Source organism: Bubalus bubalis, chromosome 23, assembly GCF_019923935.1.
Source record: "Bubalus bubalis isolate 160015118507 breed Murrah chromosome 23, NDDB_SH_1, whole genome shotgun sequence".
NCBI lineage: Eukaryota > Metazoa > Chordata > Mammalia > Artiodactyla > Bovidae > Bubalus > Bubalus bubalis.
In genome coordinates this window covers 16,698,344-16,723,071 of record NC_059179.1, presented here as the reverse complement: position 1 = coordinate 16,723,071, position 24,728 = coordinate 16,698,344, and the positions used below count along the sequence as shown (strand labels likewise).

The 24,728-nt window shown below is 37.3% G+C and overlaps 1 protein-coding gene across 1 annotated transcript in view; it reads left to right on the top strand.

The window, feature by feature from the left end:
- The first annotated feature begins 5,347 nt into the window (after positions 1 to 5,347).
- The window catches only part of LOC102392701 (cytochrome P450 2C31), a 43,592-nt gene continuing 24,211 nt past the window's right edge, over positions 5,348 to 24,728 (top strand). Inside the window, exons 1-4 of the mRNA XM_006050707.3 lie at positions 5,348 to 5,551; positions 12,566 to 12,728; positions 13,405 to 13,554; positions 20,724 to 20,884. Of these exons, the coding sequence (XP_006050769.1) occupies positions 5,384 to 5,551; positions 12,566 to 12,728; positions 13,405 to 13,554; positions 20,724 to 20,884 (642 nt within the window). The 5' untranslated portion in view covers positions 5,348 to 5,383. The remainder of the gene's footprint in view (positions 5,552 to 12,565; positions 12,729 to 13,404; positions 13,555 to 20,723; positions 20,885 to 24,728) is intronic.

Sequence of the window (24,728 nt, the reverse complement as noted above, 5' to 3'; positions counted from 1 at the left end):
ACTCCAGGTATCTCTTGACTTCCTACTTTTCCATTCCAATCCCCTATCATGAAAAGGACATCTTCTTTTGGTGTTCGTTCTATCTTATAAGTCTTCATAGAACTGGTCAACTTCAGCCTCATTGGCATCAGTGGTTTGGGCATAGATTTGGATTACTGTGATGTCGAATGGTTTCCCTTGGAAATGAATGTAGATAATTTTATCATTTAAGATTTCATCCATGTACTACATTTCAGACTCTTTTATTGATTGTGAGGGCTACTACATTTCTTCTAAGGGATTCTTAGAGCAATTGCCCACAGTAGTGGATATAATGGTCATCTGAATCCCACAAGAATAACAACAAAAACAACTCTTCTTCCAGTCAAGAATGTCCTCAGGCAGTGCACAGTAGGTATGGAGTTTCACACCTAATACGTGCTTTTCTTTGAAATCAAATTCTTTGAATCTGTGATTCTGGCTTCCTGAGGTTCTAAAGATTTCAAAGGGACAAACTTTTCTGAACTCTTATTTTTATTTATTCATGATGAAATTACTGACTCAGTAACTTTTTAATCCTAAATGGATTTTCATGCCAAAATGAGGCTGCAAGATACATAACATTTACTCAACAAATGTAGAATGTATTTGACTTGAAACACTTTCAAATGCAGAGTTCACAAGTTACAAAGCCAGAGTTGAAGTCTTGTACTATGCCTTCAGTCAGTTCAGTTCAGTTCAGTCGCTCAATCGTTTCTGACTCTTTGTGACCCCATGAATCACAGCATGCCAGGCCTCCCTGTCCATCACCAGCTCCCGGAGTTCACTCAGACTCACGTCCATCGAGTCAGTGATGCCATCCAGCCATCTCATCCTCTGTTGTCCCCTTCTCCTCCTGCCCCCAATCCCTCCCAGCATCAGAGTCTTTTCCAATGAGTCAACTCTTCGCATGAGGTGGCCAAAGTACTGGAGTTTCAGCTTTAGCATCATTCCTTCCAAAGAAATCCCAGGGCTGATCTCCTTCAAAATGGACTGGTTGGATCTCCTTGCAGTCCAAGGGACTCTCAAGAGTCTTCTCCAACTATGCCTTAGAAATAGTAATTTAAATACATCCCTTCAGTTCTGGTTCTCATTCTCCTCATCTGTAAAATGGATTGAAAGATATCTATTTTATGAGTTGATTATGAGAGTCAAATAATAAGGCAGCCACAAAAGTGCTTCGTAAACTTTCTACAAATAAAAATAATTATTTTTTAGTTAAGGGAAGCCATTTATTTTCTTTAAAAAAAGCACTTTAGAATTCTAGGCACATTATTTAAAAATCTAATAGTGGCTTCAAAGAAGACTGCTTTTAAATTTGGTTCTTTTGATTTTTTAAAATATAAATTTATTTATTTTAGTTGGAGGCTAATTACTTTACAATATTGTATTGGTTTTGCCATACATCAACATGAATCTGCCACTGGTGTACATGTGTTCTCCATCCTGAACACCCCTTCCACCTCCGTCCCTGTACCATCCCTCTGGGCCATCCCAGTGCACCAGCGCCAAGCATCCTGTATCATGCATTGAACCTGGACTGGCGATTCATTTCATATATGACATTATACATGTTTCAATGCCATTCTTCCAAATCATCCCACCCTCTCCCTCTCCCACAGAGTCCAAAAGACTGTTCTATACATCTGTGTCTCTTTTGCTGTCTTGCATACAGGGTTATCATTACCATCTTTCTAAATTTCATATATATACATTAGTATACTATATTGGTGTTTTTCTTTATTACACTTAGATGCTAATTTAAATGTGTTGTGTTCTTATCTATGGAATATGGATATGGTGGTCTTTCCAGACTGGGTGTATGTGGTTAGTTTCCCAGCCTCCACCCTGAGCCGTGCTCCTCTGCTGCTGCAGAAGCTTTGGAGGGAAGTTCTCGTCTCTGAGAACCTTCTTGCTGACTTCCATGTTGAAAACTAAGTAACACTGGCTGTTCTGATTGAGTTTTATATGTGCACAGCTCTTAAGAGGGGGACTTCTCTCCAGCCCACTGTTGTTGTGGAACACCAGTTTCTTTTTTAAAGTTATTCTTGGCATATGTGGTGTGGCAGGTGTCTTAGGTTCACATTCCATCTCTACCGTTTATTAACTGGGTAGGGAGGTGTCAGGTAATTAAGTTGAAATATTTCTGTTCAAAGCATCTTATGAAGATCAAGTGAGCTAACTGGGTGGGAAATATCTGGCACAGAAGAACCAGTAAAATAATTCCTCAATCAATCTTATCTTGTTGATTATATGCTAGTTGTATTTTATTATTAAATTCAGCTTCTTAAATATTAGAAAGTATTTATTAACTACATTGAGCTTCCCAGGTAGTGCTAATGGTAAGGAACCCACCTGCCAATGCAGGAGATATAAGAGAGGCTGGTTTCAATCCCTGGGTTGGGCAGATTTCCTGGAGGAGGGCATGGCAACCCACTCCAGTATTCTTGCTTGGAGAATCCCATGGACAGAGGAGCCTGGCCGGCTATAGTCCATGGGATCACAAAGAGTCAGACACGACTGAAGTGACTTAGCATGCATGTATTACCTAAATTAATTAATTAAATGTTATTCAAAATAAGTATCCAGATATACCTGAAATAAATGTTACTGATGTACTTGCTAGCAATAAAGGACATTCTAGAACTATTTTCCATACAACTTTTTGGGTAATTTTCATCATTGCTATTGTTTGCGTTTGATTTTTGTACACAGAATTCACTTTTAGTCTTCATATTAATTCGATCCATTCTGGTCTTGGGCAGTATATTCAGGAGGTGCTTCTGATAAAAACCCATGCAGTCTTTGTAGGAAATGAGAAATCATAGTGCCTCACTTGATGATTTTTACCTCATGCTTAATAGACTTCATTCTTTTATATTGTCCTTAGCTGGACTGATCAAGTTTTCTTCATTTCATTTTGCTTTTCTTCTATTAAAAGGAAAGATATTTCATTTTACGTGTATTTTAAACTTTCAGGCAAAATTTTGGTATTGTAATTGCTTGTATCTGTCTATATAATTAAAAATTAGAATTACTATCGATAGCCTTACTAGAATAAGACAGACCAGTGTCTAAATGCTGACAACTTCCTACCCTCTATATCAGCTTGCATATTTTGCTAGAAACATCTAGAATTTTAGCCCTCTTTTCCTTATGAAAAATTACTTGATAATTTCTTTAAGCTTTGCTACCACATTATAAATCATTATTTAGACTCAAAAGTTTTGCTTGTCTTTTGTACATCATTAATTTTGTGTCCCACTTTCTCCCCTTTTGGGGATATGTTTTTATTTATTTTCAATTTTTTACTCAGGTAATTATTTCAGAAATGATTTCAAGATTATAAAAGTCTGAATGTTCACATGTCCAAAAATGTCTATATGTTTCTTACTGATTTTATTTTGGGCTCTACCACACAGTACGAAGGACTTTAGTGCCCTGACCAGGCATTGAACCCACGCTCCCTGCAGTGGAAGCATGGAGTCTTAACCACTAGTCCACCAGGGAAGGCCCCCAAATGTCTATACTTTGACCTTATGGTTGAATTGAGTTTATCAGGTATAGAATAACAATTTTGAAAGTCATTTCCTATTGAGCTTTTGAAGATTTTACTTGACTGTTTTTAATCATTTATAAGCATTGTGTAAGGAAAGATTTATTCTAAATTGAGTCTCATTCTTTGTAACTTCCTTTTTCTTTTTAAAACTTTTCAGGGTTTTATTTTCCCTTGTTATTCCCATGTTTCACAAGATTTTGGGAGTGTGGATCTTTTCTCTGTAATCCTGTTTAGAATTTGGTAGATTCTTTGGATTTTTCATCATTGTAGGAAAAATATATTCAATTTCCTTTGCTTATTATTATTTGCTTATTTTTCTCTCTCCTTAAAACTCCTGTGATAAAGTCACTAGGATTTCTATTAATAGAACTATTTCCCATACTACTTAATTTGTTTAATGTTCTCATCATTACTATTTTGTACTCTATCCTTGTGGAAACCCATGTTACTGCTAAATCTTACTGCTGTTTAAAATAAGTGAAAATGGAACTAAATCTATTTTATTATTCAGCATATCCATTTATTGAAAAATATTTTTTGCCACCACATACTTAATTACCAAGAACTCAGTTTTCTAATAACTTTTTCTTTTTCATGGCTAAATTTTGCTGCTGATTTTAACTTTTCTGTTTTCACTAAGTTAAGTCCTTCAAGGATTAGTTTTCTGAATTTTAAGTTTGATACTTATTATGCAATTGGAGGTCCTCAAATATCTTTTGAGTCTTGAAATTTTGTTCATATCTATGAGTTTCTAGACACTTTCAAATATTTATAGTATTGAATGCTGGAGTGTATTTGTTCACCTAGGTGTGAACATACAAGGTTTGCTCTGGCTCTGTGAACCTTATCGGAAATGGGTATGCAAAGAAGCGGGGTGGGTGATATGCAGCCAAGGGTCCTTCCACTAACATCTTTGAGTGATTTCTTTCCTTGACTTGTTATTCCTGTTTTCTGTCTACTGTGTGCTGACCAGCATCTCCTCTGGAAGTAAGTGGTGTCAGAACTCCTGGCACAAAAAAATAAAAAAGAACTCTGTGAGACTAGTGGGATTCTCTTTTCTAAGATAAGACCAGCTCTGTATTCCTTTCTTTATTTGTCCGGCCTCCTTCTGTCTTCACCTGGCGTTACCATGGATTTTATGAGAAAAAGCTCTAAGAGAGTTCTTCTTTTTCTGCTCATATGATGAGCAGAGACGCTTTCATCAATTGCTGTGGTTGTGAATTCCAGTCCTTTGAAACTCTGGATACCTTCAATTTTATTACTAAAATATGGCCATCTCTGAGAAAGTGAATTGTTTTTTAGTTGAGATTTCCATTGAAACTTACATCCTTGAAGGACTTAACTTAGTGAAAACAGAAAAGTTAAAATCATCAGCTAAATTTAGCCATGAAAAAGAAAAAGTTATCAGAAAACTGAGAAGTTCTTGGTAATTCAGTATATGGTGACAAAAAATATTTTTTAACAAATGGATATGCTGAGTAATAAAATAGATTTAGTTCCATTTTCACTTACTTTAAACAGCAGTAAGATTTAGCAGTAACATGGGTTTCCACAAGGATAGAATACAAAATAGTAATGATGAGAACATTAAACAAATTTAGTAGTTTAACAATACTAATTTAACCTTTCATTTAAATATATGTTGACAAGCCAAAGTGCACTGATGATAAAGCCTTATTTATTTAAAAGTTCAAAGACCTATTGCATGTTTGGTGATAAGCTTGCACTTTGTTTTTTTCTTTGCACTTAGTTTTTATAAAGTGTTTGGATTCTAGGCTTTCAGTTGCCCTCACGCAAAGCACATCAATGGATCTCTTTGTAGTTCTAGTGATCTGTCTTTCTATTTTGATTTTCCTTTTTCTATGGAATCAGAGGCATGCCAAAGGGAAGCTGCCACCTGGGCCCACTCCTCTCCCAATTGTTGGAAATATTCTGCAGATAAATATTAAGAATGTCAGCAAATCCATAAGCAAGGCAAGTATGATTACTTTTCTTCCAGTTGTTTGTAATGAGTAAATAAGATAGCCCTATGTCTTGTCCCAGACTCCATAGTCCCAGACACATGTTTGTTAAAAGTGCTTTTAAAGGGGAGTTCCCATTGGACACCTGGATGTGGTTTTATATATATATATTTATTCATTGTTATTTATTTTTATTCATTTATTTAAAAAATATTTATTTTTGGCTGTGCTGGGTCTTCATTACTATGCACAGGCTTTCTCTAGCTGCGGAAAGCAGAAAATGCACTATAGTTGTAGTGTGTGGAATTCTCCTGCCATGACTTCTCTGAGAAGGCTCTGTGGCTCTTGGGTTCAGTACTTGCCCCTCACATTCTCCAGAGTGTAGGCTCAGTAGCTGTGGCACTCAGGCTTTTTTCTTGCAGCATGTGGGGTCTTCCCAGACCAGGGATCAAACCAGTGTCCCTTGCATTGTGAGGTGGATTATTGCTGGATTACCAGCGGAGCCCTATTAATTTATTTTCATTGATCTAGAGTTGATTTACAATATTATGTTAGTTTCAAATGAGAATATATAACATTTTATAGATTATGTTCCTTTGAAATTTATTATAAAATATAGGCTGTATTCCCTGTGCTGAACAATTTATCCTTGTAGTTTATTTGTTTTATACATAGTAGTCTATAGTTTTTAATCCCCTACCCCTCTTATCCCCCTTATTCTTCTTGTTTCCTACTGGTAGCCACTAGTTTGTTCTCTATGTATATGAGCCTATTTATATTCTGTTCAATTCATCAATTTTATTTTTTTTAATATTCCACATATAAATGATAACATAGAGTATTTGTCTTTCTCAGTCTGACTTACTTCACTAAGTGTAGTGCCCTCCAGATTAGTCTATGTTATTGCAATTGCAAAATTTCATTCTTTTTTATGGTAAGGATGGTAAAGAATCTGCCCAAAATGTGGGAGACCTGGATTTGATTCCTGGGTTCAGAAAGATCCTCTGGAGAAGAGAATGGCTACCCACTTCAGTATTTTTGTCTGGAGAATTCCATGGACAGAGGAGCCTGGTGGGCTACAGTCTGAAAGTGAAGTCGCTCAGTCATGCCTGACTCTTTGCGACCCCATGGACAGTAGCCTGCACCAAGCTCCTCAGTCCATGGGATTTTCCAGGCAAGAGTCCTGGAGTGGGTTGCCATTTCCTTCTCCAGGGAATCTTCCCAATCCAGGGATCGGACCCAGGTCTCCCACATTGTACACAGACGCTTTACCATCTGAGCCACCAGGGAAGTCCTAGGCTACCGTCTAGGGGGTCACAAAGAGTTGGATACAGCTTAGTAACTAACACTTTCACTTCACTAGGAGGCAGATCCAAAAATATATGCTATGAATCATGTCAAGGAATATACAGCCTATGTTTCCTTCCAGGTGTTTTATGGTTTCTGGTCTTACATTTAAGTCCTCAACCCTTTTTGAGTTAAGATTTGTATATAGTATGAGAAAATGTTTTGTTTCTGTGTTGTTTGTCACTGAGTCATGTCTGACTCTTTGCAACCTATGGACTTCAGCATCCCAGGCTACTTTGTCCTGCACCATCTCTTGGAGTTTGCTCAAACTCATGTCCGTTGAGTCAGTGATGTTATCTAACCATCTCACCCTCTGCGACCCCCTTCTCCTTTGTCTTCAGTCTTTCCCAGTATGAAGGTCTTTTCCAATGAGTTGGCTCTTCCTGTCAGGTTGCAAAAGTATTGGAGGTTCAGCTTGATCAACAGTCCTTCTAATGAATAGTCAGGACTGATTTCCTTTAGGATGGACTGGTTGGATTTCTTTGCAGTCCCAGGGACTCTCAAGAGCCTTCTCCAACACCACAATTCAAAAGCATCAGTTCTTCAGTGCTTATCCTTCTTTATGGTTCACCTCTCACATCTGTACAAGACTACTAGAAAAATCATAGCTTTGACTATATTGACCTTTGTCAGCAAAGTGATGTCTCTGCTTTTTGATATGCTGTCTAGATTTGTCATAGCTTTTCTTCCAAGGAGGAAAGATTTTTTAATTTCATGGCTGCAGTCACTGTCCACAGTAATTTTGGAACCCAAGAAAATAAAATCTGTCACTGCTTCTACTTTTTCCCTTCTATTTGCCATGAAATAATGGGACTGGATGCCATGATCTTAGTTTTTTGAATGCTGATTTAAGTCAGCTTTCCCACTCTCCTCTCTCACCCTCCTCAAGGGGTTCTTTAGATCCTCTTTGCTTTCTGCCATTAGATTGGTAGCATCTGCATATCTGAGGTTGTCGATATTTCTGCTGGTATTCTTGATGCCAGCTTTTGATTCATCCAGCCCAGCATTTCATACAATGTACTCTGCATATAAGTTAAGATATACTCTGCATATAAGCAGGATGACAATATACAGCCTTGTTGTACTCCTTTCCCAATTTTGAACCAGTCAATTGTTCTATGTCCAGTTCTAACTGTTGCTTCTTTACCCGCATACAGGTTTCACAGGGACAGGTAAGGTGGTCTGGTACTCCCACCTCTTTAATAATTTTTCACAGATTTTGTGATCCATACTGTAAAAGGATTTAGTGTAGTCAATGAAGCAGAAGTAGATATTTTTCTGGAATTTCCTTGCTTTCTCTTAGAAGAGGATGAGATGGTTGGATGGCATCACTGACTCAATGGACAAGAGTTTGAGTATACTCTAGGAGTTGGTGATGGACAGGGAGGCCTGGTGTGCTGCAGTCTATGAGGTTGCAAAGAGTCAGACATGACTGAGCAACTGAACTGAACTGATCTTGTTTCTCTATGATCTAATGAATGTTGGCAATTAGAGCTCTGGTTCTTCTGCCTTTTCTAAACCCAGCTTTTTCATCTGGAAGGTCTCGATTCATGTACTGCTGAATCCTATCTTAAGATTTTGAGCATAACCTTACTAGCATGTGAAATATTTTAATTTAATTCTTTATGTGTAGCTGTCTAGTTTTCTTCACACCACTTATTGAAGAACTTGCCTTTTCCCCGCTGTATATTTTTTGTGTCCTTTTTCACGGATTCGTTGTTCATGTAAGTGTGAATTATTTTCTGGGCTATATGCTCTGCTCCATAGACCTGTGTTCATTTTTGTGCCAGTACAATTCTGTTTTGGTTACCGTAACTTTGTACTGTAGTCTGACATCAGGGAGTATGATACTTTCAGTTCTGTTCTTTCTTTGGATATCTTTGTCTACTTGAGTTATTTTGTGTTTCCATACAAATTTTAGAATTACTTGTTGTAGCACTTTGAATATTACACTGGTATTTTGATAGGATTTGCTTTGAATCTGTTGATTTCCTTGGGTAATATGTAATATGTTCATTTTAACAATATTAACTTTCCCTGTCCATGAGCATGTTATGTTTTTCCATCTATTTGTATTGTCTTTTTTTTTTTTAATCAGCATCTTATAGTTTTCTGAGTACATGTCTTTTACTTCCTTCGTTAATTAGATTTATTGCTTGGAATTTTATTCTCTTCTATGTGGTGATAAGTGGGATTGTTTTAATAATTTCTCTTTCTGATAGTTTGTTCTTATTGTTTAGAAATGGAATAGATTTCTGTATGTTAATTTTTTTATCCTACAACTTTTCCAAATTCACTGATAAGCTCTAGGAGCTTTTTGTTGGGATTTTTAGAATTTTGGACAGCAAGGAGATGCAACCAGTCCATCCTAAAAGAAATCAGTCCTGAGTATTCATTGGAAGGACTGATGCTGAAGCTCAAACTCCAATATTTTGGCCACCTGATGTGAAGAACTGACTCATTGGAAAAGACGCTGATGCTGGGAAAGATTGAAGGTGGGAGGAGAAGGGGGCAACAGAGGATGGGATGGTCAGATAGCATCATTGACTCAATAGATATGAGTTTAAGTAAACTCCAGGAGTTGGTGATCGAAAGAGAGGTCTGGCCTGCTGCAGTCCATGGGATCGCAAAGAGTTGGACACGACTGAGTGACTGAACTAAACTTAGAATTTTATAAGCATAGTATTGTATCTTCTACAAATAAGGACAGTTTTTCTTCATTCTTTTCAATTCCTTTTATTTCTCTTTTTTTGATTGCTATGGCTTTGATTTCCAATATGATATTTTGAGTAAAAGTGGCAAGAGTGGGCATCCTTATCTTATTCTTGATTTAAGAGAAAATGCTTTAAGTTTTTCACTGTCAAGTATGATAATGTTAGTTGTGGACTTATTATATATGTGATTTTTTAATTATGTTGAAGTATGTTGCCTCTATACCTACTTTGTGGAGAATTTTTAATCTTAAATGGATATTGGATTTTATAAAAAACTTCTCTACATCTATTGAACTATCATATGATTTTATTTTTCCATTTGTTAATGTAGGGTATAGCATTGATTAATTTGAGAATATTGAACCATACTTGCATCCCTGGGATTAATCTCACTTGTCCCTGATGTATGACACCCAGACATGATTTTAGATGGTATACAGCTAAAGGTTGCCAGAATGGAGTGAGATCAATGAGATCATTGTTGAAATTGTCAAAAGTAGGAATTCTCTGTCCATGTTGTGACCTATGTGTCCTTTATAGCACTTATTTTTGGCGAATTCTAATTGCAAAGAAATTGCTTTAATTTTTAAAAACTGCATAGTTACAGAGTGATAACCCCAAAATTTTCCTGAAAGAATAATACATTGATTTGAAATCAAGGAAATAACCAAGTTTCAAGAAATTTCATAGTTTCTGTTGTGTTTGCTCAATTAATGAATTACTATTCTATAGGTCGGAGAAGGCATTGGCACCCCACTCCAGTACTCTTGCCTGGAAAATCCCATGGATGGAGGAGCCTGGTAGGCTGCAGTCCATGGGGTCACTAAGAGTTGCATATGACTGAGCGACTTCACTTTCACTTTTCACTTCCATGCATTGGAAAAGGAAATGGCAACCCGCTCCAGTGTTCTTGCCTGGAGAATCCCAGGGACAAGGGAGCCTAGTGGGCTGCCGTCTATGGGGTCGCACAGAGTCCGACACGACTGAAGAGACTTAGCATTAGCATTCTATAGGTCTTTAAATCTTGAAGGAATTATCGGAAATCTGACTTCTCTGGGAAAGGTAGTCATGAGAGCACTGCCCCTGGAAGCTCCTCCTTCTGTGTATCAGACTCTGGTTTTGAAGTGATTGTGTCAGCACCCCAGCTCATACACTTGTTAACTCACAGGCGTGGTCAAATTATAAAATCTCTCTGAGCTTTAATTTCTATTTCTTTAAAAGGTGAATAATAATTATTATGCACAAATATTAATACCTGAGCTTGACAAGTTGTTGAATGCCTATTGTCAGTCCAAGGTGTGTCTATGCTGGGAATTTTCAAAGTGAAAGAAAGTGAAAAATTTAGTCACTCAGTCATGTCTGACTCTTTGTGACCCCATGGACTGTAGCCCACCAGCCAGGCACCTCTGTCCATGGAATTCTTCAAGCAAGAATACTGGAGTAGGTAGCTCTTCCCCTCTCCAGGCGATCTTCCCAACCAAGGGACTGAACCGAGGTCTCCCACATTGTAGGCAGGTTCTTTAACTATCCGAGCAGTGAATTTAAAAAAAAAAAGGAAAAAAGGTCAGCAGTATGGAATTTACAGTCTAGATGGTAAGCATGTATTTATGAAACAGTTATGCAAATAAGTGGATGATTACAAACCATATAATAGGAACACAGTGATGTAGTTTAAAAAGGTGATGTAGTTTAAAGGATTACAGGTAGGAGGCACAGTTAGTAAGGGTTCTTTGTGGAAGTGAAATTGTAGGTGAGATCTGAAAAATAATTAAACATTAACTGGATAAAATACAGGTATATGTTTGTTCCATCTTTTTTTTCAGCCTGGAGCAGACTTAGTTATTGAAATGTCTGAAAGAGGACCAATTGTTTGTCACCCAGAGAGTAGGTAAAAGCATGGTGTGAGATGAGATTAGGCAGGTAAACAGAGAGCAGAGTATGTAGATCTTACAGGGATTTTAAGAATATTGGCCTTTAGCATAAGAGCAATATGATATTCTTTAACATTGGCTTTGTGAAATGGGTTGCTGTATGGAGAATGGATTATAAAGTGGCAAAAGGACTCAAACATTGGACAAGTTGAAAGAGTGAAAGTCTATATCATGTACTACACTAAATAAGCTGTCATGACAGAAAGACCACAATAATGCAGTGACTTAAGGAAGACAGTTTATTTCTGCCTTCCGCATAGCAGGCGTAGAGTTAAGTGCTGCTGGGCTGCCTCTCCTCCATGAGTTCTTTCAGAGAACCAGATCTTCTCAGTCTTGTAGTTTACCATCGCATGCTCTAAGGCTTTTGTTCTCATTTGCAGCCACAGAGGGGTCATCTCCATGCTGTCATTTCAACCTATGGATAGGAGGAGAAATGAAAGATGTGTTGTCACCCATTTATGCCAGTGTAGAATTTGTGCACATCCCTTTTGCTTATCTCAGTTCATGAAAACTTACTTACATCATCACACTGGGAAGATGGAAAATGTCTATGGCTAGGTCCTTATGTATTTTGAATGCTTAGAGGTCTCTGGTGCTAAAGATGTGAAGAATGGATGATGAGGGGATGATTATCAGTCTGCATGTGTGAGAGATGGAGCACCTTCCCTTAAACAGAGGAAACATATCATTTCTTGCCACTATAAGAAGGAAGGAGCAATTACAGGTTTGGCAGAAAAAAGCTTAATAGACTAATACTAATAAAATTCATACTATGGCCTTTGTCACATTGTAGGAGCTGAATAAAGAATAACTATTGATGATGATAATAATAACAGTATTCCTAATACTATAATGATAATTATCATTGTAGTAAAGTGATGTCATATTAAATTACTGGTTCTAGAAATTGAAACCTTTTATAATGGGTGAATCTTAAGATTAAAAATATTTCCCACATTATCTACATTTTCCTATATTATCTACATTTTCAGTTTGACATGCTCACTGTTCTTACATCTCCTGTTCCTTTTCCAGCTAGCAGAAGATTATGGTCCTGTGTTCACTCTGTATTTTGGCATGAAGCCCACTGTGGTGTTGCATGGATATGAAGCAGTGAAGCAAGTCCTGATTGATCAGAGTGAGGAATTTTCTGGCAGAGGTAGTTTACCAGTGGCAGACAACATCAACCAGGGATTAGGTATGTTTCTATTTGAGGAGTGTGTGGGAATTGTAGGTTGGAAAGATTCAAATAGGCTAAGGAATTGAGAAATTATAGGTAATACAGAGGTTTATGAAAGCATCATAAATAAACAGTTTTCTATGGATCATTAATCCATATTTAAAATTATGAAGATGACACAGTCTGAATGAAACATTAAGTGCAGTGAAAGCAAATCTTCTAACAACCAATGTTCTATTAATAAATTATGACCAGGTAAGAAAATGAGAAGAGACAGAGAGAAAAATAAGGGAGGAAAATGACAACAAATTATCCTATTTATCGAATATTTTGCTTTCTGGCCTGAGTCATGGTTGCTAAGAGACTAGTTTTGGAAGCTTGCATAATATATACATGGAACCAACAAAGGTTTGAAGTATGTACATTGCATTCAATTTTCTATTCTTCTTAGAAAAAAAAGCATAAGAAATTTTTTTATCCAATAGAATATAATACAAAGCATAAAGCACAAATATGCTCTGAAAAGAGGGTCATGGGGAAACAATAATGAAAGGCCTGATAGGAATTCCTGACGCTGTCACTCCTATATTTAATCCCTGCTTAGGTATCCTTGTCATTTCCTGGTTTAAAGACTCTCAGCTAGAATTCATGGCAATGGATTATTCTTCTCTGTTTTTGGTTTTTGTCCTGATAGGAATTGTTTTCAGCAATGGAGAAAAGTGGAAGCAAACTCGGCGTTTCTCCCTCATGGTTTTGAGGAATATGGGGATGGGGAAGAGGACGATTGAACACAGAATTCAAGAGGAAGCCGTATGTTTGGTGGAAGCATTAAAAAAAACCAATGGTGGGTATTTCTTTATGTAATTAGCAGTAACTGCTTGGGCAGACTAAATGCTATTACAAGTAGACTACAGAGAGATAATGGCTCAAATACAACAGAAGTTGACTTCCTGCTCACATGACAGTAGCAGGAGGGGAAGTCGCTGGCATAATGGCCTTTTCAAGCACCTGGTTTCCAGGGCCTTTGATGCCTTCAGCACATGGTTGCCTTCCAGTGGCTCCCAGAGTTCATCTCCTTGAATGGTAGTGAGGGTGAAGGAAAGAATAAAGAAAAGTGCTATACTGTTTTTAATAGGTCAGGTATGGCAGGCACACAAAGGTTCTTTCATATTTCACGGGCTGTAAACTCAGTCACAAGAGTTGGGAAATGTGCTTATCTATAAGAGGAGCTGGGAAATGTGCTTATACATGTGCACAGGAAACAGAAACAAGTGTTAATTTTGGCAATCTTCTAGTAACTTGGTGAAAATAATTTGAAAGACTAAGTTCTCAGGTAGCTTCTTGAGAAGTATTGCAAATTTTTTTTGCAACACATGTATGTCATGTCATTATGCAGTACACCTTAAACTTGTACATTCTTGTCTATCTGTGATATCTCAACAAAACTAAAATAAAATTAGTGGTTCAGGTATAGATTTTGCACCAAGTACTTCTCTGCGCATAAGGTTGTATTATAGCTCCCCTTGAGTGTGAAGGGAGGGAGCTGCAGCAGCACGCATCTGCTCAGTGTACATGTGTGTGGATGCCCATGCAGGACCCAAGAGGGGATAGGAGAGAAAGGCGTGAATAGGAGACTTGACAGGGAAGGAGCAAGATCAGAATCATAAGACATATGTGGTTTTTAACCTCAATATTTCATTTTTAAAGAACATTATTAACTTACTAATGCTATATTCTAACTTGTAACTCGGTATTGTGGTTTTTTACCACTGATATATAGTCATCCAGATAGGTTTCTCCCCCTCATTTTTTGCTGCTACTGATATAAACAATGCAATAATTACAGATATATGCATGATTCTGGTTTCTTCTTTGAGTAAGTTTCTCAAATAGAGTGTCAATGAACATCATTTGGACTTCTGGTGCATATTACCTAGGAATGGGTGGGAGATTTGGCAGAAGCAGTGATAAGAACACAAGGTTCATCTGAATAGGTTCTTCTCTATCCTTATGTTAAAATTTAACATATTAAATATGTTTGCATGTTCTTTTATCAAGAACATTATTAATAGTATAGTAGTCTATTATTTTGCAGGTACCATAGTTTATTTACCAAGCTTTATTTATTTGTCCAGATAAACTGTTTTCAACACTTTGTTGATAATAATATAAAAAACATATTAATCATTGAATATTTCTGATTACTTTCTAGAATAAAATTTCTGAAATGGAATTAGTAAATCAATGAATAATGAAATTTGATACACATTATTTGTAAGTGGTTTTGTCCACCTGATTTGTATTTCAAGCAGAAATTATTGTTAGCTGTTTCAGTTTTCCCATAATTAATATGGCCTTCTCTCAGCTTCCTTACTGATGACCACCCAGACTCTGCTTGATTCCACCTAACTATGGAGACCTCATACTCATGGGGTAGCCCAGTTTGACTACAGAGTTCCAAAGAATAGCAAGGATAGATAAGAAAGTGTTCCTTAGTGAATAATGCAAAGAAATAGAGGCAAAAAATAGAGTGGGAAAGACTAGGGATCTCTTCAAGAAAATTAGAGATACCAAGGGAACACTTCATGCAAAGATGTGCACAATAAAACAGAAATGGTACAGACCTAACAGAAGCAGAAGATATTAAGAAGAGATGGCAAGAAAACACAGAAGAACTACACAAAAAAGATCTTCATGACCCAGATAATCACAATGGTGTGATCACTCACCTAGAGCCAGACATCCTGGAATGTGAAGTCAAGTGGGCCTTAGGAAGCCTCACTACAAACAAAGCTAGTGGAGGTGATGGAATTCCAGTTGAGCTATTTCAAATCCTAAAAGATGATTTTGTGAAAGTGCTGCACTCAATATGCCAGTTTGGAAAACTCAGCAATGGCCACAGGACTGGAAAATTTTCATTCCAATCCCAAAGAAAGACAATGCCAAAGAATGCTCAAACTACCACACAATTGCACTCATCTCACACGCTAGTAAAGTAATGCTCAAAATTCTCCAAGCCAGGCTTCAGCAATACGTGAACTGTGAACTTCCAGATGTTCAAGCTGGTTTTAGAAAAGGCAGAGGAACCAGAGATCTAATAGCAAAATCCACTGGATCATCGAAAAACCAAGAAAGTTCCAGAAAAACATCTATTTTTGCTTTATTGACTATGCCAAAGCCTTTGACTGTGTGGATCACAGTAAACTGTGGAAAATTCTTCAAGAGATGGGAATACTAGACCACCTGACCTGCCTCTTGAGTAACCTCTATGCAGGTCAGGAGGCAACAGTTAGAACTGGACATGGAACAACAGACTGATTCCAAATAGGGAAAGGAGTACATCAAAGCTGTATATTGTCACCCTGCTTATTTAACTTACATGTAGAGTACATCATGAGAAACGCTGGGCTGGAGGAAGCACAAGCTGGAATCAAGATTGCCAGGAGAAGTATCAATAACCTCAGATATGCAGATGACACCACTCTTATGGCAGAAAGTGAAGAACTAAAGAGCCTCTTGATGAAAGTGAAAGAGGAGAGTGAAAAAGTTGGCTTAAAGCTCAACATTCAGAAAACTAAGATAGTGGCATCCAGTCCCACCACTTCATGGCAAATAGATGGGGAAACAGTGGAAACAGTGGTAGGCTTTATTTTTCTGGGCTCCAAAATCACTGCAGATGGTGATTACAGCCATGAAATTAAGACGCTTACTCCTTGGAAGGAAAGTTATGACCAACCTAGACAGCATATTAAAAAGCAGAGATATTACTTTGCTAACAAAGGTCCGTCTAGTCAAGGCTAAGGTTTTTCCAGTAGTCTTGTATGGATGTGAGAATTGGACTATAAAAAATGCTGAGTGCTGAAGAACTGATGCTGTTGAGCTGTGGCGTTGGATAAGACTCTTGAGAGTCCCTTGGAATGCACGGAGATCCAACCAGTCCATCCTAAATGAGATCAGTTCTAGCTGTTCATTGGAAGGACTGATGTTGAAGCTGAAACGCCAATACTTTGGCCACTTGATGTGAAGAGCTGACTCATTTGAAAAGACCCTGATGCTGGGAAAGATTGAGGGCAGGAGGAGAAGGGGACAACAGAGGATGAGATGGTTGGATGGCATCACCAACTTGATGGACATGGGTTTGGGTAGACTCCAGGAGTTGGTGATGGACAGGGAGGCCTGGTGTGCTGCGGTTCATGGGATCGCAAAGAGTTGGCCACGACTGAGCAACTGAACTGCACTGAACACATGCTGGCAAAGTAATGCTCAAAATTCCCCAAGCCAGGCTTCAACAGCATGTGAACTCTGAATTTCCAGATGTTCAATCTGGATCTAGAAAAGGCAGAGGAAGTTGCCAGAAATCAAATTGCCAAAATCCGTTGGATCATCAAAAAACTGACAGAGTTCCAGAAAAATATCTACTTCTGCTTTATTGAGTACACCAAAGCCTTTGACTGTGTGCATCACAACAAACTGTGGAAAATTCTGAAAGAGATGGGAATACCAGACCACCTGACCTGCCTCCTGAGAAATCTGTAGGCAGGTTAGGAAGCAGCAGTTAGAACCAGACATGGAACAACAGATTGGTTCCAAATTAGGAAAGGAGTACATTGAGGCTGTGCATTGTCACCCTGCTTATTTAACTTATATGCAGAGTACATCATATGAAATGCTGGGCTGTATGAAGCACAAGCTGAAATCATGATTGCCGGGAAAATATCAATAACCTCAAATACACAGATGCTGCTGCTGCTAAGTCACTTCAATCGTGTCCTACTCTGTGCAACCCCATAGATGGCAGCCCACCAGGCTCCCCTGTCCCTGGGGTTCTCCAGGCAAGAACACTGGAGTGGGCTGCCATTTCCTTCTCCAATGCATGAAAGTGAAAAATGAAAGTGAAGTCACTCAGTTGTGTCTTACTCTTCACAACCCCATGGACTGTAGCCCACCAGGCTCCTCTATCCATGGGATTCTCCAGGCATGAGTACTGGAGTGGGTTGCCATTTCCTTCTCCACAAATACACAGATGATACCACCCTTATAGCAGAAAGTGAAGAAGAACTAAAGAGCCTATTGGTGAAAGTGAAAGAGGAGAGTGAAAAAGTTATGAAAATGTTGGCTTAAAACCGAACATTCAGAAAACTAATATCATGGCATCCAGTCCCATCCCTTCATGGCAAATAGATGGGCAAACAATGGAAACAGTGAGAGACTTTACTTTTTTGGGCTCCAAAATCACTACAGATGGTGACTGCAGCCATGAAATTAAGAGGCGCTTGCTCCTTGGAAGAGAAGCTATGACCAACCTACTATTTAATATGACCAGCATATTAAAAAGTAGAGACATGACTTTGCCAACAAGGGTCCATCTAGTCAAACCTGTGGTTTTTCCAGCAGTCACATATGGATGTGAGAGTTGGATTAATAAGAAAGCCGAGTGCTGAAGAATTTATGCTTTTGAACTGTGGTGTTGAAGAACACTCTTGAGATTCCCTTGTACTGCAAAGAGATCCAACTAGTCAATCCCAAGGAAATCAGTCCTGAATATTCATTGAAGAGATTAATGTTGAAGCTGAAACTCCATTACTTTGGCTACCTGATGGGAAGAACTGACTCATTGGAAAAGACCCTGTTGCTGGGAAGGATTGAAGGCAGGAGTAGAAGGGGATGACAGGATGAGATGATTGGATGGCATCACCGACTCAATGGACATGAGTTTGAGCAAGTTCCGCAAACTGGTGATGGACAGCAAGCCCCATGTGCTGCTGTACATGGGGTTGCAAAGAGTCAGATATGAATGATTGACTGAACTGAACTGAACTGAGTTTGTCACTGGTTAACTGACTGTTGGAAGTTTATTTCACATGTTGGGCAGAACCTTTTTCCTTGTAACTTCTACTTTTTAATCCCTGCTAGACTTTTTCCTTTTGGAGTATAGTGTTATGGTAGTAACCAGGCTGGAGAAGGCAATGGCACCCCACTCCAGTACTCTTGCCTGGAAAATCCCATGGATGGACGAGCCTGGAAGGCTGCAGTCCATGGGGTCGCTGAGGTCGGACACGACTGAGCAACTTCACTTTCACTTTTCACTTTCATGCATTGGGGAAGGAAATGGCAACCCACTCCAATGTTCTTGCCTGGAGAATCGCAGGGACGGGGGAGCCTGGTGGGCTGCCATCTATGGGGTCACACAGAGTTGGACATGACTGAAGCGACTTAGCAGCAGTAGCAGCAGCAGTAACCAGGCAGAGGCAGGATGGACCTCCCATAGAAAATTTAGTTTAGCTGTTAAGATTCATTGTGATACACACATCTCTATAGGATATGAAAAGGTCTATTACACACATAATGAGGCTTTCTGTGGAAGGCAGGTGGCTAGAAACCAGATCCAAAAATGGCTTGAGAGAGCAGAGGAAGGATGCAGGCTTGAGATTTTTATGGTCTTTTGGGGATAGATTGCAGATGAAGGTTCTCAGTGAAAAAGCAGACCTTGTGTGCTTTAAATTTTGTTCTTCTTGCAAAGTATCACTTGAGCTTTCTTTAAAGCCACCTAGTCCAGATGTCAGTAGAAGAAGAAAAGACAAGGTTTACAAATTGTCATCAAACAGGAATAAAGTTAGTCATATTCTTTATTTTGGTTGGGAAGCCTGTTTCTAATACTATAACATATTTTTAAAATATCTGAATGTAACTCTAATTTCTGTCACTGTTCTTTTCTTCTACAAAAAAGCACACTCCAATTTTTTTCTTTAAAAAATTATTTGTTTTTAATTGAAGGATAATTGTTTTACAATATTGTGTTGGTTTCTGCCATACATCAACATGAATCAGTCATAGGTATACATATGTCCTTTCCCTCTTGCACCTCCCTTCTACCTCCCACGCCTTTCTACCCCTCTAGGTTGTCACCCTGGTTTGAGGTCCCTGATTCATACAGCAAATTCCCTTTGATATCTATTTTACATATGTTAGTGTATATGTTTCCATGCTATTCTCTCCATTCATCCCACTTTCTCCTTCCTCCCACCCACCTGTGTCCATAAGTCTGTTCTCTATGTCTGCATCTCCATTTCTACCCTGCAAATAGTTTCATCAGTACTGTCTTTCTAGATACCATATATATGAGTATACATATATACAACAGTTGCTTTTCTCTTTCTGACATATTTCACTCTTTGTAATAGGCTCTAGGTTTGTCCACCTCATCAAAACTGGCTCAAATGCATTCCTTTTTATGCCTGAGTAATATTCATTGTATATATGTACCACAGCTTCTTTATCCATTCATCTGTTGATGGACATCTAGGTTGCTTTCATGTCCTAGTTATTGCAAATATTGCTTCAGTGAACATTGGGGTACATGTGTCTTTTTCAATTTTGGTTTCCTCAGGGTAATGCCTAGTAGTGGGATTGATGGGTCATATGGCAGTTTTATTCCTAGTTTTTAAAGGTATCTCCATACTGTCTTCCATAGAGGCTGTATCAGTTTACATTCCTACCAACTGTACAGGAGGGTTCCCTTTTCTCCACATCCTCTCCAGTATTTATTGTTTGTGGATTTTTTGATGATGACCATTCTGACCAGTCCAATTTTTTCAACTGCATTTTTGAAATATTATTTCAAGTCTCCCCAGTTTCTTGATTTTCTTATGACATTGATGTTTCCTGTAGGCATGATGAAGAAGTATCAACAGTGAGGGCTAAATCTGGCAACATTAAAGATATTTTAAAATAACCTTTTTCTTGTGAGTTACCTTTTGGATGTTATTTGGAGAATGACATAAATAGGAGAACACTTGGAGGGAAAATAAATAAATCACACTGGATTAGATAATTTTGCTTGGGAAAGCACAATAAATTTTATTTTAGGCATGTTGAATAGTGATGATTGCATGCCCAGGTTGTTCCTATAATTTAAAAAAAAATCTTGGAAGTCAACCCTTCTTACTTACTTTAAACACTAAATGTAAGATTTGTATACTAGAATATTTTCTAACATTTATATTGACTTTTTAGGATCTCCTTGTGATCCTACTTTACTTCTGACCTGTGCTCCCTGCAATGTGATCTGCTCCATTATTTTCCAGAATCGTTTTGAGTACAGTGATGAGAAATTGCTAACTTTGATAAAATATTTTAATGAAAATTCAAGGCTTGCAAGCACCCCCTGGGTAGAGGTAAGGTCAAGATTCTCTTTAAATGGTAAACAAATTTCTAGCTAATTGATTGTTCATTCTTCCACATCCTTTTGTGTTCTATCAAAATGGATAATGTTAATCAAACTATCACCTGTAACTGATTAGTGAGTTATCAATTCAATTTAGCTAATGGGTTGAGTTTTAAAATGTGAAATATTGTAAGAAAAAGAAAAATATAATATTGTAGTGTATCCATTATAGCAAAATATTTTTTTCAGAAACCTTTTTAACCCTTTGATTTATATATCTATAGATAAAGAGAGTGGTATATAAAATACATTTTTTATGATAGTACATGTCAGGAAAAATTAATAACATATGTGGTACATCCTTTATAAGTAAAATTCTATGTGAAATGTAAGGTTATGATGTTTTCCATTTGGGAAGGACCATAGAGGACAAATATTCTATTCCTCATTTTTTGGAACATGAAAATTCACCCAGAGATATTAAACATATTTTCCAAAGTAGCCTAACCAAGAAAAAGAATGAACTGGACTTAGAAGCTAGATTTCTCAATTCTCTAGCTAGTTTGATACAAGCTACCAGCCTTAATAAATTTCTTCAGTGTCTAGCAAAGGTATTAAGTCATGAAGGTACTATTTAAAAAGGATCCAATAACCTTTAGGATTAGAAATATCCAGGTGAATAAGTGCAATGTGTATATTTCTCAGGGCTTTCCAGGTGGTGCTAGTAGTAAAAAAGGCATCTGCCAATGTAGGAGGTGTAAGAGATGCAGGTTCCATTCCCTGAGTGAGGAAGATCTCCTGGAAGAGGGCATGGCAACCCACTCTAGTATTCTTGCCTGGGAAATCACAAGGAGAGAGGAGCCTGGCAGGCTACAGTCCATATGGTCACAAAAAGTTGAACATGACTGAAGAGATTTAACATGTATATTTCTCAAGGTATAAAATGCCTAAATAAAAATAAGCTACATAATTTAGGCATTAACTTAATATTTCTGGTGAGTTCATTCATTACCAAAAAAGGGTGTGAATATTATAGACATAAAGGGAATTGTTGACCATAATATAATAATGAATGGTATGAGACTTTAACACACCATTTACACCAATGAACAAATCATGCAGATCTGAACTTAATAAGGAAAAATTGGTGTTAAGCAACACATTAGATCAGATTTATACAGAACATTCCATCCAAATGCAGTCAAATACACATTTTCTTCAAGTGTACATGAAACATTCTCCAGGATAGATTGTGTTATGTCACAAAACAAATTAATTATGTCAATAAATTCAAGAAATTGAAATAATATCAAGCATTTCTTCTAACCACAACTGTGTGAAACTAGAAATCAATCACAAGAAAAAAACAACTGGAAAAAATACAAACATGAGGGGATTGGATAATAGGTCAATAAAGAAATCAAAGAGGAAATGAAAATATTTTGAGATAATTGAAAATGGAAATAGAACATTTTAAAATCCTTGTGACAAACAAAAATAGTTTTATGAGGGAGTTTTGTAGCAAACAGGCCTACCACCCCGGGAAACTAAAAAAAAACAAACAAACTCAAAAAAACCCCAAAACAAAATCAATCTGACCTTACATATAAAATAACAAGAAAAAGAAGAACAAACAATGCTCAAAGTTAGCAGGAGGAAGGAAATAATAAAGGTCAGAAATTAAATAAATGAAACATTAACTGCAGACAATAGAAAAGATCAATGAAACTAAAAGCTGGTTCTTGAAGAGATAAACAAAAATTGATAAACCTTAGCCAGATTCATCAAGATAAAAAGAGAGACAATCCAAATAGATAAAATCATGTAAACCTGTGGCGGATTCATTTTGATATTTGGCAAATCTAATACAGTTATGTAAAGTTTAAAAATAAAATAAAATTAAAAAAAAAAAACAAACAAATAGATAAAATCAGAAATGAAAGAGAGAAGCATTACAACTGATATCACAACACTTCAAAGGATCATGATCACCACTATGAACAATTACATACCAGTGAACTGGAAACCTAGAAAAAAAGTGTGCATTCACAGAAACACATAACATACCAAGACTAAATCAGGAAGAAACAGAAAATCTAATCAGACTTATCATTAGTAATCAAATTGAATTAATCATCAAAACACCTCCATCATTGAAAATATAGGACCAGATAGCCTCACAGGTGAATTATATTAAAAATTTAGAGATGAGTTAATACATATCTTTCTCAAACTTTGGCAAAAAATTGAAGAGAAAGGAACACTTCCTCAAAAATTCTCAATAAAATATTTGCAAACAGAATTCACCAATACGTTAAAAGGGCCATAAGCCAAATGATTGTGAAATGAAAGTCGCTGAGTTGCATCTGACTCTTTGCAACCCCCATGGACTATACAGTCCATGGAATTTCCCGGGCTAGAATACCAGAGTGGGTAGCCATTCCCTTCTCCAGAGGATCTTCCAAACCCAGGGCTCAAACCCAAGTCTCCTGCACTGCACTCTTTACCAGCTGAGCCACAAGGGAAGCCCAAGAATACTAGAGTGGGTAGGCTATCCCTTCTCCAGCAGCTCTTCCTGACCCAGGAATTGAACAAGGGTCTCCTACGTTACAGGCGGATTCTTTACCAGCTGAGCTACCAGGAAAGCCCAAACCATGATTAAGTTAAATTTATCCCAGTGATTCAAGAGTGGTTCCATATCTGCAAATCATTCAATCTGATACATTAAATTAACAAAATGAAGAAAAAAATTTATGATCACAAATTATGTTAAAAAAGACTTAAAAAAATTCAACATCCATTTATGACAAAAGCTTTTCATGAGTGAGTATTGAAGGAATACACCGCAAATGTAATAAAGGCCATAATGACAAGCCCATAGCTAACATCATACTCAACAGTGAAAATCTGAAAACATTTTTTAAGATTAGCAAAAAGACAAGGATGCCAGTGGAACAAAATGGTTACCTATTAAATGGGAAAAGACATTTCCAAACAATATATATCTGACAAGGGGTTAATATAAAAAATTCACACAGAACACATGCAATTCAAAATCAAAAACAAAAAAGCAAACTCAAAATAAATAAAAGTGTCTAAAGGACTTGAATGAGCATTTTTCCAAAGAGGATATATAGATGTCCAATAAGCATATGAAAATATATTCAGCATCACAAGTCATCAGGGAAATGCAGATCAAAACCACAGTGAGATATCACCTCATACCAGTCAGAATGGCTCTTGTCAAAAAGAAATAACAAGTGTTGGGGGGAATGTGGAGAAAAAGGAACCCTCATGAACTGTTGGTGGGAATGTAAATTGATGCAGGTACTATGGAAAACAATATGCAAGCTCATCAAAAAATTGAAAATAGAACTTATGTACAGTTCAGCAATTTCAGTCCTGGGTATTTATCCAAAGAAAATAAAAACACTAATTTGAAAATGTATATGTACCCCTATGTTCACTGTACCTTTGTTTACAGTAGTCAAGATATAGAAGCAACCTTAGTATCTATCAAAGAATGAATAGATAAGGAAAATATGGTTTGTATATATACAATGGAAATTTATTCAGCCATATAACATTGAATAGTGCTGTTTATGACAGTATGGATGGGCCTAGAAGATATTATGCTAAAGGGAAAATGTCAGGCAGAGAAAGACAAATACCATATGATTTACCTCATATTTGGAATTTAAACATGAAAACAAACAAAACAAAACAGTGACTCATAGACCCAGAGAATAAACTAGTGGTCACTTGAGGGGAGGGAATGTGGGCATGAATGAAATAGATGAAGGAGATTAAGAAGTCTGAACTTCTGGTTATAAAATAAAGTCACAGGGATATAA